Source organism: Trichosurus vulpecula, chromosome 6 (genome assembly GCF_011100635.1).
Source record: "Trichosurus vulpecula isolate mTriVul1 chromosome 6, mTriVul1.pri, whole genome shotgun sequence".
Taxonomy (NCBI): Eukaryota; Metazoa; Chordata; class Mammalia; order Diprotodontia; family Phalangeridae; genus Trichosurus; species Trichosurus vulpecula.
The window spans coordinates 69,831,929-69,850,924 of NC_050578.1; the positions used below are offsets into that span (position 1 = coordinate 69,831,929).

Consider the following 18,996-nt stretch of genomic DNA (forward strand, 5'->3'; position numbering starts at 1 on the left):
GAACCTGTGGCATTTACATAACACCTTAAAGTTTGCAAAGCACTTTACAAATATTATCTCATTTTATCCTCAACAACTTTGAAAAGTGGCTACTATTATTTTCTCAATTTACAGCTGAGGAAACTGAGGCACACAGTAGTTATGTGTCCTGCCTAAGGTTACACAGCTAAGTGTCTAAGGCCAGATTTCAACTCAGATCCTACTTCTTCTCGATCCAGTACTCTAGCCACTGGACCACCTAGCTGCTCACGTGAAGAAGTGGCCTTTCCTCTTCCCAAGGGAAATCCTCCTACATGTCTAAGTATCCTATTCCTTTCTGTCTTCTACAGCAGATTGATCTTAGGGCCTTCCCTCTGAGACTACTCCCAATTTATCTTGTACATAGTTTGTTTATACCTAGTTGTTTTCATGATGTCTCCTCCAATACACTGAGATCTCCTTGGGACAGGGACTGTATCCCCAGCATCGAGGATAGTGCCTGGCATATAATAGAAACTTGTTGACTCAATTATTTATATTTTTAAAACGTTTCATCCTTTATAAATCCTCTAAAGATTATTTATAGCTAACTTAGACTAACTTTGCCATATATATGTGTGTGTATATATATATGTATATGTACATATATATGTATATATACACACACACACGTGTGTGTGTGTGTGTGTGTGTGTGTGTGTGTATACCTTTCAAGGTATATATATTCGCCTTTTGATAATATTTAAATTGTAGATGTTCCCAAGAAGCCAAAGCTCCAGTTCATACTGGAGTGTGAAAAGAAAGATAAGAGTAAAGGAAGAAAAAAGTGAGAGTCCATGATAGAGGTTTTATGCAGTATTCCATAATAGGGCTGAAAAAGTGAAAGTTTTGTTATTTTGTGCCTCCATAAATACATTCTGGTTCTATGGGTTGAGCTGGAAGGAACATATTCACCAGGAAATTCATCCAAGTGGTGGACAGAACTTCAGATAAGAGTGGTTTAAAGAGATTACTGCTTTGTTGTTCAAACAATAAGACCAGAAAGGCAGGTGGTAACCAACCATGCAGTACAGAGAGACACATTTCATTCTTAGAAACACGGAAGTAATATTTCTCTGCTTGTTAATGGTAATGAGAATAAAATGCTCTGAGCATTTTGCAAAAATATCAACCATACCTGTCCTCATAGTTTGGCCTACTGGGGGGTTCCTGAGGGTAATAAAACATGGTAGAGGCAACTTCTTCCTGGCCACTTGTTTCATATCGACTGTTCACTGGTGATACCACATTATTCAGAGTCTGATGAGAGGCTGAGTTCCAGTTAGTGTTTGTTATCTGGGTGGGAGTGATTGCTAAGTCTTCCTCCCCACTTCCACTGCTGTAACCATAGCTATCTCTCCTAGAAAGGGAGTGAAATAGCTTTTTGCTTTTGTCAGACATTTCGTTTTCATCTGAGCTGGTGCCATGATCTCCATGGGGCGGTTGATGGGCTTCTTTCCTGCTGTCTGGGAATATCTGCACTGGGGAGTGGAGTGGAGTCTACAACAGAGAAAGCAGATTGTCATCTATTACAATCAGTACTTATTTATCGGATGAATTGCTGTGAAGTTTATTCAACACTTTGCCCAATGACACTGATTGCCAATGTCACCGTACTCCCTTAAAATGCTATTTATGACATTATCTATCATAGATACATCCCAAGTGGCATTCCTGGAACAAAAACACTGTCATATCATGCTAGTAATTTTGAATATTTAAGAATTAAAGTTTTAGGCATCATATTTATCATATTTGGCTGCATATCCTTTTCTAATCCTATGGCTTTATTTCAATGTGATAGAAGAATATTCAATTTAAATTGAGAACAGAATCAAGTGCCAGGTTATGTTGACTTGGGTAATTATAATCTCTCTGAGCCTCAGTTTTTCATCTATAAAATGGGTGATAATAATAACTGACTACATACCTCACCTTAGTTAATATTTCGAAGACCTAAAATTTTTATTTCTAATGATTTTTGATAATAATATTTCTAAGATCTGACAGTGCATTCTCCTATACAAAAATCTTCAGTAGCTTTCTATTTACTTGTAGGTAAATGCAAACTCCACAGCTGGCCATTTAACAAAAATCATTTCCTATTCTTAACACCAACAAAAGGAGCATAGCAGAACAGCTACGGGCAGCTAGGTGGTGCAGTGGCTAGAGTGTTACGTCGGGAGACAGGAAGACTCATTTTTCTGAGTTCAAATCTGGTCTCTGACACTAGCTATGTGACCCTGGGCAAGTCACTTAACTCTGTTTGCCTCGGTTTCCTCATCTGGAAAATGAGCTGGAGAAGGAAATGGCAAACCATTCCAGTATCTTTGTCAAGAAAACCCCAAATGGAGTCATGAAGAGTTAGACATGACTGAAATGACTGAACGACAACAAAACAACAGCTCACAAAAAGAGGACTGTATATAGAACTGCGAATGTACTTCATTATTACTTTCCCCTCCAAAATATGTAATTAATTCCACATATTACTTTGAAAACTGTCCTCCTGTGCTTTTCTTTGTTCTCTTCTGTGTATGAACGACCTTTTCAATGACTTTTTTTCCTGGTATTAGTATTGCTGGCCCCTCTGCAATTTTTAGCCCTGCTCCCCTGCCACCCTTTAAAAACTGAGAGAAAGAAAAATATTTGTAACAAATAATCACAGTGAAGCAAAATGAATCTGCACAGTAACCATGCTCCCCAAAACGTAGGATTTCAATGGAATCCACCTCTTTGTCTGGAGGTGAGTAAGTACATTAAAGGTATACAGGGGACATGGCTGGTCATCACATTCATCAAAGTGTTTAAGACTTTCAAAGTTATCTTTTCTTTACAATGTTGTTACCTTAATGGCTCTCCAGGTCTGCTGACTTTACTCTGTAACAGGTCATACTATCTAGGATTCTCCACAAAGAGAAAGTCTCTTTCCTCATTTCTGATGATGCAATAATATTCCATTAGTCTCAGAAGTTCACCTAACCATTTCTCGATTGGTGGGCATTCCTCTTCATCAGCCTTTCAGGATCTGGAAATTTGTTTTGCTTGTGATATTCCCTTCCCTCTTACCACACATTCCCCCATCCCAATTTGTTTTTCTGTTGAGTTGATGTATTTCTACACCAAACTCCGTGTGTGTTTGTATATGAGTGTGTGTTCAACCTTCCTCTGTTTCAGATAAGAACGAAGTTCATTTGATAACTGTTCCCTCCATGTCTTCTTCCATGCTGGTATCTGATTCTCACATATCCCAATTATGAAAAATAGAAATTCCACCCCCTTATTCTTTTATTCCCCAAACTAGCTTATTTCTTTTACTTTACCTCCTCTTTTCCCTTTAAGAGCCTCAGAGCAGAACCAATCCACTCTCAAGTTCTGTTTTTCTTATTAAACTTCCTCAAAATGCTTTGAAAAACATCAAAGTCCTGAAGGGAGGCTTGTTTGTTCCCCCCTTTAGAATGTTAGTGCTGCATCATCATATAATCTCCTCCCAAGTGCTCAAATAAATTTACCTGTCTAGGTTTTTCTGTACTCTTGTGTTTGTACTTCAAAGTTCTTATTCAGTTCTGGATTTTTCATAACACATAGTTTTCTATTCCATTAAGTATCCATTTTCTACCTGAAGAATAACACTCAGATTTGCAAGGAAAATCAATCTTGGTTGTAAGACTATTGGTATTCAATCATTTTGTGTCATGTCTGACTCTTCATGACCCCATTTGGGTTTTCTTGGCGAAGATACCAGAATGGTTTGTCATTTCCTTTTCTAGATCATTTTATAGATGGGGAAACTGAGGCAAACAGGGTTAAGTGATTTGCCTAAGGCCACACAACTAATAAGTGTCTGAGGCCAGATTTGAACTCAGGAAGATGAGTCTTCCCAACTCCAGGCATGGCACTCTATCCATTGTTAAGTGTATAAGAATTAGTATATTTTATTCCAAGATCTCCTTTCAATTTTAAATGTGATTTCTTATGTGATTCTGACTCTCGATTCCTTGGTACTTGAATTGCTTCTTTCTGGATGCCTTTGTATTACTTCTTCATTGGAATAAGATTCTTCTTCAGATTTTGGCTACGAGTTCTTAGGATTTTTTCCTTTCTGTGATTCCCTTAAGGAAGTCATTGGTAAATTCTTTCTAACTTTGCTTTGCCCTCTGGTTCCAACATATCTTTGAAGTTTTCATTTAAAATTATAGTTTTCTTTTGTGTGTTTTTGCATGTGTGTATGTGTGTAAATCATGGTTTTTAGGGAACCCAATAACTCTCACATTGCCTCTTTGTGACATGTTTTCTAGATCGGTTAAAAAAAAAATCAGATACCTTACATTTCCTTCTACTTTTCTTATCTTCTGACTTTGTTCTATTTTTTCTTTTTTGCTGTCTCATAGAGTCAGTGATTATTGTTTGGTCTATTCTGGTTTTCAGGGATTCTAAAGCTTGGGTGTAGTTTATCGCTTCTTCTTGTAAGCTAACTCTTACAAGAATTCTTTCCTCCAGATCTTTTATCTCATTTTTAAGGTTTTGCTTTATTTCCTCTGGTTGTTGTGGAAAACCCATCTTTTCTTTTGAAACTCTGATCAAAGTTGTTATGGGACTGTTCTCTTTTTTGAGGGATGTTTAGACCTGCAATATTTTTATACTAGTTGGTCTCTTTGGTTCATTCAATATGTCATGTGCCAACACCAGGTTGCACCCTGCGCTGTTCTTTTGGGGTGGTGGGCCTTGTTTAGTCTTTTCTTAGGTCTCCTGAACTATCACTTCCCTGATATAGGCTCTTCCTGGATTTTTGAGGTTCAGAGCACTGGATTTTAAGGGCTTTCTATGGTGTCTCAGAACGAGATGCTAGAGAGTTCAGAGCCCTGAGGTATCCTGGTCCAAGCTTGACTTGCATTGGCCTCAGTTGCTCCCTAGGGCTTCCAAAGTTCCTACTGTGGGTTTATAATCCCCTTGGACCTTTATTGGGGGAGCCCTCCATTCTTGCTAGCTCAAAGTAAAATGTCCTGCAGGCTAGACATCTCTGTTCCTTCTTGTAGTCGGAGGCTGTGGGCTTGTTTGCCTTTACTGGTGTTATTGCCAGTGTATCACTAAGCTGAATTCTTCTGTAGTTCTGGGGTGGAAGAAGTCACTCCCTGTAGGGGAGTTGGATGGTCTGCCTCTGCTCAGGTATCCACCTTGGCTGGAATGTAGCTAGGCATTTCAACCCTTCCCAATTTGGCTCCCATCTGCTTTCCCAAAATTAATTCCTATCCTTTCTCTTTACACACCATTTTGCAGATGAACTAGCTCACTAGCTGCTCCCTAAACTTGGCAAGATGCTTTTTGGCTCTGATTTTGCCCAGGCTGTTACTGCTGCATATTGCCTCCTCCTTTGCTGTCTCTCTTAGAAGACCTCATTCCCTTCCAGGCCCATCTCAGTGGCCAGGTCCTATAGGAAGTCTTCCCTATTGCTTATATAACCTCCCCACCACCCTAGAGCTATTAGATTTCTCCTTGAAATCCCAGGCTGTATTTCCTTTATCCCTCCACCCCCTTCCAAAGTACAAGATCCTTGAAGGCAGGGATTGTCTCGTCTTTTTCTTTCCTTTTATCCTTAACCTAAGTACAGAACCTTGCACATAGTATGAACTTAAATGTTATCGGAATCAAATCCACGTTTAAACAAATGAGTCAAAGCTAGGCTTCTGATAGCTCATTTACGGCTATGTGGATTAATAGCAATCAATGCCAAATTCACAATTCTGTTTCCAGAGACCCTTAAAAATATAAGTTGTGACAATAAACATGTTTAGTGCCTAGAGGCAAGAAACAGGATGAGATGATGTCCATCATTTCTAATTCTGAGATTCTTATTGATAAGACAGAACCAAACAAACACTCTTCAGTAATAAATAACAGTGAGAAACAATTAGTCAAATACAAATACTGATAAAGTAGAGCTTTAAATTTTTGATACTAGAATTTCATGTCCATCTTATATATTCCTGAGACCTCAAAGCTCATTTAGTAGAACCTCCAATTTTTTACAGACGAAGAAACCCAAGGCCATAGATTGGCTCATGGTAGATAAAACCAACCCACTTGAACTATAGTTAATTGCTACATTTAAACTTCCTTAAAAATGAAAAAATATCATCTCATAGGCCTTACCAAGACAGATGCATCAATTTCTGGCAGTATACCAGGTGGGGGTCGACAAAGGAGTAAAGAGACTTCTGGGGACGTTCCCCTGAGAACAGAGATGACGTCCTAAAGGTAACATTGATTAAAAATTAAAATATAGTTCTACTAGAATTGTGTTACCATTCTGAAATGCCAATCTCTCTTCCCTCTAATGCACGCAAGGGCCACATGTTCACCACTTACCTGTTGGGAGAGCCCCTTCAGAGAAGCCCCGTTTACTTTCATGATGACATCTCCAACATCAATTTTTCCACTTTCTGCTGCTGGCTGACCAGGAAACAGCTTTTTAACCCTTACGATGCTGGCATTCATTTGCTCTGGAATGAGGTTGTCTTCACGGGAAAAACTAAAACCTAGCCCTGAGCTATTTTTTAGTAATTTTACCTCAAACGTGTTTTCTGCAAGAGAAAAAAATAAAGAGGCTACTTTTCATGTATTTGACATGTTTAAAAAATCTCCAAGTGTACTGCTATTTTACTAGTCTATCTCCCCTTCACTGAGGTAGAGTCCTTCCCTACCAAGTATGGGCCCAATGCTCCCCCAGATTCTAATTCTATCCCCATGTTAAGAGAAACAAGTGAATATTTATACACTTCCAAAGGTCATCTGGAAATGTAGTGGCTATGGAGGTCTAATAAACAGTTAGGAAAACAAAATTCTGGAAAAGAAGAGAGAAAGGATGAGGTATTTTTCAAAACTATGTGTTTTGTGCCAAGTCAACAAGCATGTCTTCACTGCCTCCTATGTGTCAGGCCCTCGGCTAAGTCCTCTGAAGGAAAAGGTTTTGGAAGGAAGAAAAAGGAGAAGGGAAAACCAATAAAGGGAAGAAAAAGGCAGAGGATGGTGAAGAAGAACATGAACCAGTTATGGAATAAGGATTAAGGAACGTAAGTTTATATTTTGGAATTCCAATCTGATAAAATTAAGTAATTAAAGTTCTACTGGTAAAACAAGTGAAACTACAGAACAATAAAATAACCAGGAAAGCAGTGAAATGAGGCTAAATATTCATGTAAATAAAATATTAATTGTTTTATGGTAGCAAAAGGCTAGAAAAAAATGGGTACCAACTGTTTGGGTATTGATTAAAAAAATATAAATGCTTCCTGTAAGCTTGTGATCTTTTCAAAAGAGAGGTGATGAGCTATGGGACAGTCTGTTATATACGTAATTTGTAACCTTTTTTTCAACTGAACTACTTTTTTTAAAATAGTTTTTTTTCCAATTACACGTAAAGAAAGTTTTCAACTTTCATTTTTATAAGATTCTGAGTTCTAAATTTTTTTCTCCCTCCTCCATCCCCAAGATGGCAAGCAATCTAATGTAGGTTATAAATGTACAATCATATTAAACATATTTCTACACTGGTCATGTTGTGAAAGAAGAATCAGAACAAAAGGGAAAGACCACAAGAAAGAAAAAACAAAACAAAGCAAAAGGTGAAAATCCGCATTCAGACTCCATACTTCTTTCTCTGATGTGGATGGCACTTTCCATCATGACTCTTTTGGAATTGTCTTAGGCCACTGCCTTGCTGAGAAGAGCTAAGTCTATCAAAGTTGATCATCGCACAACGCTGTTATCACTGTGTACAATGTTCTCCTGGTTCTGCTCATTTCACTCAGTATCTTTATCTTCTTTGTTATAAGGAGGGTTTTGGGGGTACTGAGGGAGGGATTCACTGAGAAACCAGAATGGTGTGAAGAAATAACAATGAAACATTGAAAAAAGAATGAGGTGGTGAAGTAGCTGGCAGTCTTGTACTCCTAACCAGTAAGCTGCTGAAATAAGAAAGAGTTAATACTTTCTTATAGTCTAGATTTCATGAAACTTAAGGGAATGTTAAATCCAATAGCCAAATGTCCAGGCTAGAGAGACAAGTGGAAGTAAAATGAACAGAACACTGTATTTAAAGTAAGAAGACGTAGGTTCAAATCCAAAGTCTGCCACTAAACAGATGATGCCATGAACCCATTCTCACTGCCCACAACTAATTACACCCATGACTTTTTCTTCACTAAATCTCACTGAGAATCTTAAAATACATGAGTGAAAGCTTTAAGTATGTTAGCTAGATAAATTTAATATATAACTTCATATAATGGCTTCATCAGGGAATTGGTTGAACACTCTAACTTGTACAGAGGCTCCTCAATTTCTTTTTTGCACTAAACTTAGGATTCCATCAGTGTAGGAAATATCTAGTGAGGAAATTCCCTTTTTCAACAGAGATTGGCTTTTTGACCTACAATATCAGAGGGGTAGGTGTATTTCTCTTACCCTCCCCATGTCCTGCCAATATTGGAAGGGTAGGTGCCTGGGCCACTGAGAGGTTAAGTCCTTTTCACAGGATGGGGCAGAGGCAGGCCCTCTGGCCACTCCACAGGGCCCCTTTCCCATACTATAATTATGTGTGGTGAAGTGAAAATGACAAGAGCTATACTTACATATACACATATAGCAAGATAAGTGTGTACATGTATATATTTATATTTATACACAAATAACACGATTCAAAACCAATGTAAAGGGGAAAGGAGATAATAACTCTTGTAGGCCTGACCTTCAGTAACAAAATCATAGTCTTTGGTGTTGTTAGTTTTTTTCATGGGTTTTTCCAGGGTAGCCTGTTCTAGAAGAGTTCCCTGTGGAGTCACTGGTGCATGTACTTTGGCTGTTGGAGGCTGTCCTTTTTCTAACAACAGATGGACCACCTAGGAAAAAAAATGTAGCATTTTGGTGAGTTAAGACTAAAGACAAGAAAACATTTTTTTCCAATGGCTTTTTGGGAATGATAGTTTAAAAGTCACTTGATGTTACTCACTTACTTTACTGATACTTTAACTGTCTATGAATCAAGTAACCTGGATATTCTTTTCACTCTCCAGTGATTAGGCTAAAATTCTTCTATGCTTTAGAAAAATATTTCTTTGAAATGCTATGGCCAAAAATTTGATCACTCTGTAGTCAACCTAGTAATGAGTCTCTCCAAACTGGACTTCAGTCAGTGGACATGCAACTGAGCAGAGGCTGGAAGAGGTTGTAGGTCACAGGCATAGCTTTGGAAAATCCAGGGTCATTTTCATTACGTGGCATTTCAAGTGAGCACCAAAAAGATGGAGGCAGAAAATGAACAATAAGGAAGGCCAATACTGACATTTTAAAGATTGGTGCCCCATTCTGCTTTTTATGATGACTTGCTAGGAAGCCTCAGACAAACAATTCAATTCTCTGTCTAGTGTTTTTCATCAAAATATATGTGTGTAAAAATCTCAGGTATATGGTAGATGCCACAAAAGCATAGAAATACTTAATGTTACAACAGCCCAAGCTTCCTAATAGCTGCTTTTTAAAAGACTATCTCTACATTGCTGTCCATGCTAAATATAACTGAAAATTGACAGACTGTATGTTTGTATTTTCAATTTCTTCCTGAAGCTCTAAGTTTTGGGTTAAGGTGAAAATAACAACAGTAGCACTCCACTCCACAATTCAAAATCCATAATTATCATGTTTGACCATAAGCTAGAAGAAGAAACAAATGGAAAAAAAATGAGAATGATCGTCTGCCAGATTCGCTGACAAATTATACAATCTCACAGAGCTTGGTTTCTCTTTATTGTATTTTACTGGTAAATTGGTAAATAGAGAAAGCGTCTATTACCTGCCCTGTATTTCTTAATGCTTCCACAGCCTGTTTATGCGTAGTTCCTTCCAAACTAACTCCATTAACAGACAGAACACGGTCACCTTAAAATAAGAAAGTGATTTGGTAAAAATTGAGAAAATTTGTATCTTCTACATATGGTAGCCTTTCTAAAGTATTACAAGAATTTTTTTTTTCAAGAAAACCCTAACTAAAAAAGGAAAAATAAGAAAACCATTAACTACAAGATCACCCAGCTTATTGTCACTAAAATATCTTTAAAGCAATTAGCTGCATATTTTTCATAATTAGGGCAGATAGGTGGTGTAGTAGATAGAGCACTGGGCTTAAAATCAGGAAGACTCATCTTTGTTAATTTAAAACGGGCATAGCTATGTGACCCTGGGCAAGTCAGTTAACCCTATTTGCCTCAGTTTCCTCCTCTATAAAATGACCTGCAGTAGGACATGGCAAACCACTCCAGGATCCTTACCAAGAAAACTCCAAATGGGGTCATGTAGAGTCGGACACCACTGAAAAACAGCTGAACAACAACCAAAAAACTCACATAACTAGGTTGGTGGGAAACATGGCCCTAGCTAGAACCTGACAAACAGTGACTGAAGCACTGGTCCATACCATGTGGAGAGACCACATACAGCCAAAACACAGTTATTAGTTATTAGGAGAGGAGATTTGAAATGCTTCCTGGTGAAAATATCCTTGATATTTGGCCAGTGTTGGTACAAAGTTCCAATCTCTGTGCACTTCCGTGAAACTGAATCAGAGCCATTAGCTGCATGAAAAATTCAAAACTTAAAATCGAAATGTCCTGTAATTAGACTTTAAGCTGGAATTGAGATTTCCAGAATGGCAACAATATTGTTTCCAATTCTGCTCTTACCTTTTAGCACACTTTCTCTCCTCTAAGTTGTAGTGAATTAAAAGGTATATATCAATTCTATTGTTTCATTTCTTACATTATGTGATGGACAGAGAAAAAGCAATATAACTCACCTTTGTGAATTCTACCATCAGACTCAGCGGCTCCCTTGGGAATCACAGCCTTCACATAAATGCCACCATGTCTAACGCCGGTATTTACTCCTCCCTAAGTGGAAAGAAGCATGAAAATAAGAATTCAGCACATACAGTGAATTACAGACCAATGAAAATGACCAAGCCCAAATCCTCTGACACGTTGATAATGTGGAGTTTCTAATTAGGCAAAATTCTGTATTCAAACCAGAATATTCTAAGCCTCCTGTTGCATATTTCTGCATGGGCATTGCTTTTTTGGATGTTTATATCATGCATTAGGAACCAGATTATAGAGGAATGCAGTCAGAAACACATTCATGCAAGATTAGGTTCTGCCTGTGACTATCTGAAAGTATTCTCAAAAACAATATACTTTTTCCATCATAAGGGATTGGATTAAATGTAAGATTTCATTGGTACAGGGAACTCCCAGTGAAGAAACTGCACTCTTGCTAAAACTTACAGACTTAAAGAGTTGCCTTAAAGAGTCGCACAGCCAATATATGGCGGGCTCCCTCTGCCATGTTGTCACCATGGTGAATTGGAGTGCTGGGCCTAGAGTCAGGAAGACCTGCTTGCTAGCTGTGTGACCTTGGGCAAGACACTAGACCTCTGCCTGTCTCAGTTTCCTCATCTGTAAACTGGGAATAATAATCACGATAACCCTCCCAGGGTTATGGTGAGGATCAAATGAAATAATATTTGTAAAGCGCCTTGCAAACCTTAGGTGCCATATAAATGCTGCTATTATTATTTTATTATTCTTGTTGCTATATTCAGGTCAAACATCCTAACTTGAAAGTAAACACTGAGTTGTTCATTTTGAATGGCTATGACTGAGAAGCTTTCATATAGTGCAAGTGAAATTAATCTAATTAATTCATTTTACTTTAATAAGACGTGTGGCTTTTGCTTCCACAACACAGATAGATAATTCAATGTAAGGGAAGGGGGAATGTAAATGGACAGAGTCAGTTTAAATATGGCTAAACATGCTATTAAGTAAGGTTTCTTCTTCTTCTGATAAAAATGTTTTACTATTGGCTTGCCAGTATCGCTTATGCGATATTTTCAAATTATTTTAAAATTAATTTTCATATATTTGGAGCTGTATTAAATAACTACCCTATAAATGTTAAAATTACCCATATTTTATCATACTTACGGAGCTTTAAAATAATTTTGTGTCAGTTTAGATACAAATGTGAACTGCTTATTTAAAAATTAAATACTTATTATAGCAAATCTCCTTTACATTCTAATGCTGTGAGCATACATTTATAGGTTCGTTTTTGCATACACGAGATTTAAACAAATAAATAGCCCAGTTTGCTTCCTATACAATCCTAAGCATGCACAGAAGCAAGTATACATGGAAATCAGTCATTTATGATTTGTCACATAAGGAAAAGAATGTTTTCTGTAGTACTTTGCTTTTGCAAGAAATGGTCCAACTCTGGGAAGTGGCTATCATTAGTGATTTGGGGGCATCATTTGGCTAAGCAAATCTGAATTTGATTCCCTGTAAAACCTTGGGAAAAAAGGAGTATTTTTCCAGATTGGTTCTTGGGGTAGTGGGGAACAAAAAAGGGACCACAGAAAATAAGAGGCTCTCCCCCTCCTTCCCCACCCAGGGTTTTGAGTACGCCTCTGCTTAATAGAACTGGGAAGCCTCAGTAAGTGGGTCGGAATAAATGTGGCCCCACTATAACTTAACCTACTGCTAGAAATGGAAAACAAAAGAAAACATGTGAAAACCTTTTCAAACAGTACCGTGACACTTATTCCCAAGCTGTTATCATTTTTAGACAGTTCAACTTCAAAGATATCTCCAGGCTTAGGAGGTGCTGAAGAATTTTTTTTTAAATTCATTTTGGTGGATGTACTCATTGAAGAAGGTTCCTTAATAAAGAAAAAACAAACAAAAAACAAGGGATTTTCTGTGTCAAAAAGAATGATTTATTGGAGGAGTCCAGTGTTGTTGTTTTTTTGGGGGCAGGGGGAAAATTAGCCAAAAAAAGAGATATAAAGGGATACAGTAGATTCACAGAACATCAGCACTGGTCATACAGTCCCATCATTTAACAGATGAGGAAACGGAGGCGTGCGGTGACTTGGCTTGAGTCATAATTCTGGCAGACAGTGAGACTGGCACCTGAATGTAGATCTTTGACATCAAGCCAGGGCCCATTCCACTATTGCCCTTCTGTTCTCAGTTTGGAAGATGTTTGCAAAATGTTTTAAATGATTTTAAAATTGGTCAGGCCCTGGTTTTTAATTTGTCTTTATGTCTAAACTCTGATGGTTTCTCTGATTCTTATAAATATCTGGATTTTATCTACTCCATATAAAATACACAGGATGAAGATATTTATATTTTGTTGATTAAAAACATTCTTTTCATTTGGGCACATGCTGTTATTCTTCCAGTAAAATTTTGTGCTGTCTTACCTCCTCTGCAAATTGAATTGCCAAAAAAAATTATAAAACTGAATTTTATCCTTTCTGTCCTCCTTAGCTTTCTCATCCATTGACATAAGCATGCAGCTCATTGCAAGCCTTTTAGGATCAGGTAGGCTCTAGAGTTAGTGCTCAAAGCCTACTTCTCTCAGTTAGCAAACAACACAGTAGCAGTTAGTGGGTAATGGTCTAAGGGTCACAGATAGAGCTGTGTCAATACAGATCAGTGACAAAAACCCCCTCCTTTGGCAGATGTGGAAACTGAAGCTGAAGGGGGTTAATGGACTTGTACACGGTTGCCACAAAACAGAATTCAAATCTAAGTTCTCTGCTTCCAAACCCCACTCCTTCATTAACCGCCTGCCCTACATCATATTGTCTCTCTAGTAGAAATGCACACTAATCCCCATTTCCAGACCACAGAAGTAGCTAACACAAGACAGCTCTACTAGAAGCAGTAAGTGCTCCCTGACCAAACCACAGGACATTGGATTTAGGAGCTGAAAGGGACATTGGAGAGGGGGAAGGGTTCAGGAAGGCAGTGGTTAACAGAAAGGAGGCTGGGAAACAGCTTATACCTTTTTAGTTTGATGATCCTGACTGCTTGAATAAGTGGCTTCATCCATGTCTGAATCCCCACGGTCAGAATAATCCATGGTTTCTGAAATGCCTAACTTTTTAGCTTTGCTTTGGTTGTGGTCATTTAAGGTCTGTTTTTTCTCTGATGCTTTAGACATAGCCAAGGAAGAAGGGCTGGAATGCTGGAATTCAGGGGCACCCAAATGGTTTACCAAGAAGCCATTTAAATGGCTCTGGGACAGGCTGGCACTCTCAGTCCTAGAATCCTGAGAACTCAGGCTTCCCTCCTTTTGGCCCACTGACAGGGCAGAAGAACAAAGTGAGATACGCCGGTGATAATGTGTCTGATGGTGGTCCTCTAAAGAAGGTTCTAGGTCATTGTCTTTAATGGAGGAAGGCCTGGGAACATAATTTGTCATCCTATTGGAAAGATATGTAGGTGTAGAAGGTGCTGAAAATAAAAATTGAGCAAGTGAGAATGATATATTTATTCATAGAGCAAAAATTTCATTCGATCAGGAGACAAGTAAATGGCATTGTAAATTAAAAATTGAATGTATTTTTTCTGTCCCTTTTTTTATAAGAAATAGAAAAATGAGAAGGAAACAAGCTAATATGAGAATTTTTTTTTGAAAACTCCAGACAACCCAGAGTAAAACAACTAAAGTAAATCTTACGTGGTCTGTTTTAGTTTGCCCAGTGAAAACTAGTAATTATAAACATAGTCCAAAGTGTAGGGTCATTATTAAATAACCTAAATAGTAAATTTATAATGCTATATTCATTATGGAAGCAAAGGTCTCTAGTATATTTTGGAAATGACAGTACTTTTTTTTAATAAAAATGGTTTTCTGACTTGGGAAGTTTTATTTCAAATGATGCAGTACAAAGTAAGTAGGCCCTGGAGAACAATATTCGTGAAGACGATAAAAATGTAAGGGAAAACAATGCTAAAAGGCATGTGAGCTCAGAGATCAGAATTCAATGACCAATTGACTCCAGATTCTGAAACATACTTGTGTTCTCTCACTAGAGGTGTCAGAATAAAGTGCAAAATGGAGCATTTGCGGACAGATGTAGTAAATGTAGAGATTTGTTTTGCATAACTATTTCTTTCTTATAAGGGAGAGTTAAATTAAAGGTGAGGTATTGGGAAGTCATTAAAATCAACAAAACATCAAAACAATTGAAGAGAACTAAAAAAAAAAATTCCAGGTTTTTTTTTTGGGGTTAAAACACCAATACTTCCATCCCACTAAGTAAATAACTATTTGAGATCTAAACATGTTTTTTGATGTCTTGTTATGCAGAGACACCAAAAAATGGTGGATGTAGTTGCTGTTCTCAAAGAACTTACAATCTAGTTTCAGAATCCATTGTTAAAGTAATTGGTGGTGGAGAAGACTGTCTCGCACAATTATAGTTACAGAAACTCTTCTCCTATAGAGGATGACTGGAATCCACAAAAAGGGATCCAGGTTTCAGGAAAGTTCCCTAAGTAATGGACCTTCACAGAATTATGTCTAAAAGGTATATGATATCTTCCCTGTGGGTCAATCTAACCCCAAACACCATCGCATGGTATAAAATTAAAAAAACATAATATACAATAAATAGCAATATAATAATGTAAATTTTATATTTACATAGCAATTTATAGAGATTATTTCACTTCTCCTCACAAAAATACTGTGACATGGGTAGTACAATAATTTTTTTAACCCACTCTAACCCATCCTCCATTCAAATGCCTAAGTGATCTTCCTAAAGCACAGGTCTGACTATGTCTTTCCTTCCCTTTTCCCTGCCACCTACCCAACTTGATAAACTCAAATTTCCTCCACAATCAAGTATAATATTGTTAGGCACTTATAAAATGAAAGCATATCCAAAAATATTGCTAGTCCTAAGTAACTCATAGCATACCATATTTTTTGTACAAAAGGGAACTTTCTCTGTTTTGATCTTTGGATATATGTCTAGTAGAGCTATCACTGGGTCAAACAGTATGCATAGTTTAGGAAACTTTGGGCATAGTTTCAGATTACTTTCCAGAATGGAGAGACTAATTCACAGCTCAGCTGCCCGTGCATTAGTGTGCCTGTCTTTTCACACACCTTCCAACACCGGCCATTTTGTTTTATTTGTCATTGTTTCCAACTTGATGTATGTAAGGTGGAATCTCAGAGTTCTTTTAATTGGTATTTTTCTTATTAGTTGTAGTTTAATTTTTTCATATGGTTGTGATAGCTTGGATTTTTCTCCTTGATAACTGCCTGTGCACTCCATTTGACCATTTATGTATTAGGGAATGGTTATTCTTCTGTAGTTGAACCAGTTTCTTATCTATCTTTGATATTAGACCTCTATGAGAGAAACTTACTACAAAACTTTCCCAATTTAATGGTTTCCCTTCAAATTTTAATCACTGATTTTGTGTGTGTAGAAATCTCTCAATTTTATGTAACTGAAATGGTCTATTCCTTCTCCTATGATTCCTTCTCTTTTATTTAGTGAAGAGTCTTGTATCCATCTTGTATCCACCTAGAACTTATTGTGGTCTATGATATGAAATGTTGGTCTACACCTAATTTCTATCAGATTGTTTTTTTTACCTTTCCTGGTAGTTTTAGTCACATAGTGAGTCTTTATCCCAGAAGTTGGGATTTAGCAAACACTCTTGGGTTTATCAAAACCTACACTGCTGTATCTGCCTGTTTCTGTATGTTGTGTATCTAATCTGTTTCACTGATAAACTTTCATACTTTTAACTAGTGCCAAATGATTTTGCTGATTACTCTTTTTAGTATAGTTTCAGATCTGGTATTACTAACTCACCTTTCTTCCCAATTTTAAAAATTATTTTCCTTTATATTCTAGACATTTTGTTCTTCTGGATGAAAAGCTAGTTGTATAAGTAACTCTCAGTCAGTCAACAATATAAGTGCTTACTATGTACCAGACAATGCGCTAAGAGTGAAGGATACAAAGGAGGACAAAAACATCTCGTCCTCTTTTGTTTTGGAGGGGGGAAGGCAGGGTAATTGGGGTTAAGTGACTTGCCCAAGGTCACACAGCTAGTAAGCATGTCAAGTATCTGAGGCCGGATTTGAACTCAGGTCCTCCTGACTCTAGGGCCGGTGCTCTACTCACTGCGTCACCTGGCTGCCCCTGCCTTTTTGTATTCTAATGGAAGACAACATGTAAAAGTAACTATGTACTGTGTGTGTGTGTGTGTGTGTGTGTGTGTGTGTGTGTAAAGTAGAGAAGACAACTCCACTAATAGTGGGAGAAACCAGGGAATGCCACGTGAAGGGTAGTAATTTTGGGTAGAATTGCCATTTTTATGACATTGTCATGGCATAATCATGAATAATTACTATATCTCCAATTACCCAGATTGGCATTTATTTTTGTAGACAGCGTTTTGTAGTTGTATTCACGTAGTTCTTGTGCATTCTTGGTAGGGGGACTCTCAGATATTTTATACATTCTGTAGTTATTCTGAATGGAATTTCTCTTTCTAGCTTTTCCTTATGGATTTCTGTTGGTAACGTACAGAAAAGCTGACAAGTTATGTGAGTTTATTATATATCCTGTTATGGTAATTGTTTTAATTCAATTTTAATTGGATCTCCAGGATTCTCTAAGCAGATCATCATGCCATCTCCAAAAACTCTTAAATTCAGTATACTGATTTAATACAATGAAACTTGTAAATTTAATGAAACAACATATAATTAATAGTCATTCATTAAATTACCTTTAGAAATCTTCTCTTTTGGCTTAGAGATAACAAGTGTCACATCCTCAGGAGCATTCTGCAAAATTTCTAATGCTGCATTGTAGCCAACACCTTCTAGACTCATGCTATTCACAGATATTAAACGATCTCCTGTATAAAGAAATGTGTATAGCTATCACCAGCCTGGCACTTTTGGCAACGAGGAATTTGAATCATAAATTTATCACTGCCCCGCCGAGATTTTGAGTTTTGACTAAACTCCTTTCGTCCAATATAGGCACCACAGAAAATCCCATAAAAATGCACAGTGGTACCATTGGTTATATTTCTCATCGAGGTAAAATGATCACTAAAAAGTACCTGGCTTTAGGGAGCCATCCAAATCAGCAGGTCCCCCAGGAGTTACTGAACTGATAAAAACACCCAGATCCAGTCTTCCTGTCTTCTCTCCACCAACAATCTGAAATCCTAGGAAAAAAAACATTTTCAAAGAATCCTTTCAGTATTGTTCCAGCTTCTAATGACTAATGTTTAGCTACTTGAAACTCAGAATTCTGGACGCTCTCCGTATCAAATATGAATGGCTTCTAAGTCTACTTTACAGACTCTTCCTGACAGATGGAAAATGTCAAATGGAAATATCTTCTGTATTTACTTTGGTATTCATGACATTTTCTGTAGAAAACTAGCTTTTGCCAAAGACAAGCTGAGGCTTCAATGCCTTTGGGATTGTTCATGAAATTCTCCCCAGCTTTTCATTCCTATACCAGCAGTGACTTACCCAAGTCATATTTGTTATCCTTTTTCAAATTCACCAAGGTGATCTCCCTTTCTGGTGAAGACACAATGCTCCATCTTTTTTGCAGAACATCTATTGGAAATCACATTTAAAAACAAATATACAGAATGAAGGAAAGTAACAAGGGTGCATTTGTAAATTTCTTCCAACTTAACTAACTTTTAAAATGATTTGAGAACTGATCAATCATTCAGTTACTTATAAAGGACTCTTGTCAAAATGTATTACTGGTTCTGATTAGATTTCCATGCAACTTTTTGAACAGTCTTATAGTTTTTAGCAGTATACGTACATAAGCACACATACATGTCTGTAGCTTTTACTGGTAATTTGAAAACCAGAATTGTTATTTTTAAAGACATGGGTCTATAAGTAAAATACTCATCTACAAAAGGGGAGGGTTGAATTAGATGATCTTTGAGGTACCTTTCAGCCCTATGTAAGTCAATGCACCTAAATTCAGTTTTGTTTATTGTTTGTTCTTTTCATTTATATGACTGTCATGGTGGAGATTATTTCCTTGGC

The 18,996-nt window shown here is 37.3% G+C and overlaps 1 protein-coding gene across 1 annotated transcript in view; it reads right to left on the minus strand.

Annotated features, from left to right (window-relative positions):
* The window catches only part of PTPN13 (protein tyrosine phosphatase non-receptor type 13), a 206,378-nt gene that overhangs the window by 38,595 nt on the left and 148,787 nt on the right, over positions 1 to 18,996 (minus strand). The window contains exons 21-31 of the mRNA XM_036763757.1: positions 18,454 to 18,543; positions 18,033 to 18,140; positions 17,691 to 17,822; positions 13,927 to 14,378; positions 12,647 to 12,790; positions 10,865 to 10,958; positions 9,866 to 9,951; positions 8,765 to 8,915; positions 6,385 to 6,599; positions 6,169 to 6,267; positions 1,157 to 1,518 (exon numbers count right to left, since the gene is read on the minus strand). Of these exons, the coding sequence (XP_036619652.1) occupies positions 1,157 to 1,518; positions 6,169 to 6,267; positions 6,385 to 6,599; positions 8,765 to 8,915; positions 9,866 to 9,951; positions 10,865 to 10,958; positions 12,647 to 12,790; positions 13,927 to 14,378; positions 17,691 to 17,822; positions 18,033 to 18,140; positions 18,454 to 18,543 (1,933 nt within the window). The remainder of the gene's footprint in view (positions 1 to 1,156; positions 1,519 to 6,168; positions 6,268 to 6,384; positions 6,600 to 8,764; positions 8,916 to 9,865; positions 9,952 to 10,864; positions 10,959 to 12,646; positions 12,791 to 13,926; positions 14,379 to 17,690; positions 17,823 to 18,032; positions 18,141 to 18,453; positions 18,544 to 18,996) is intronic.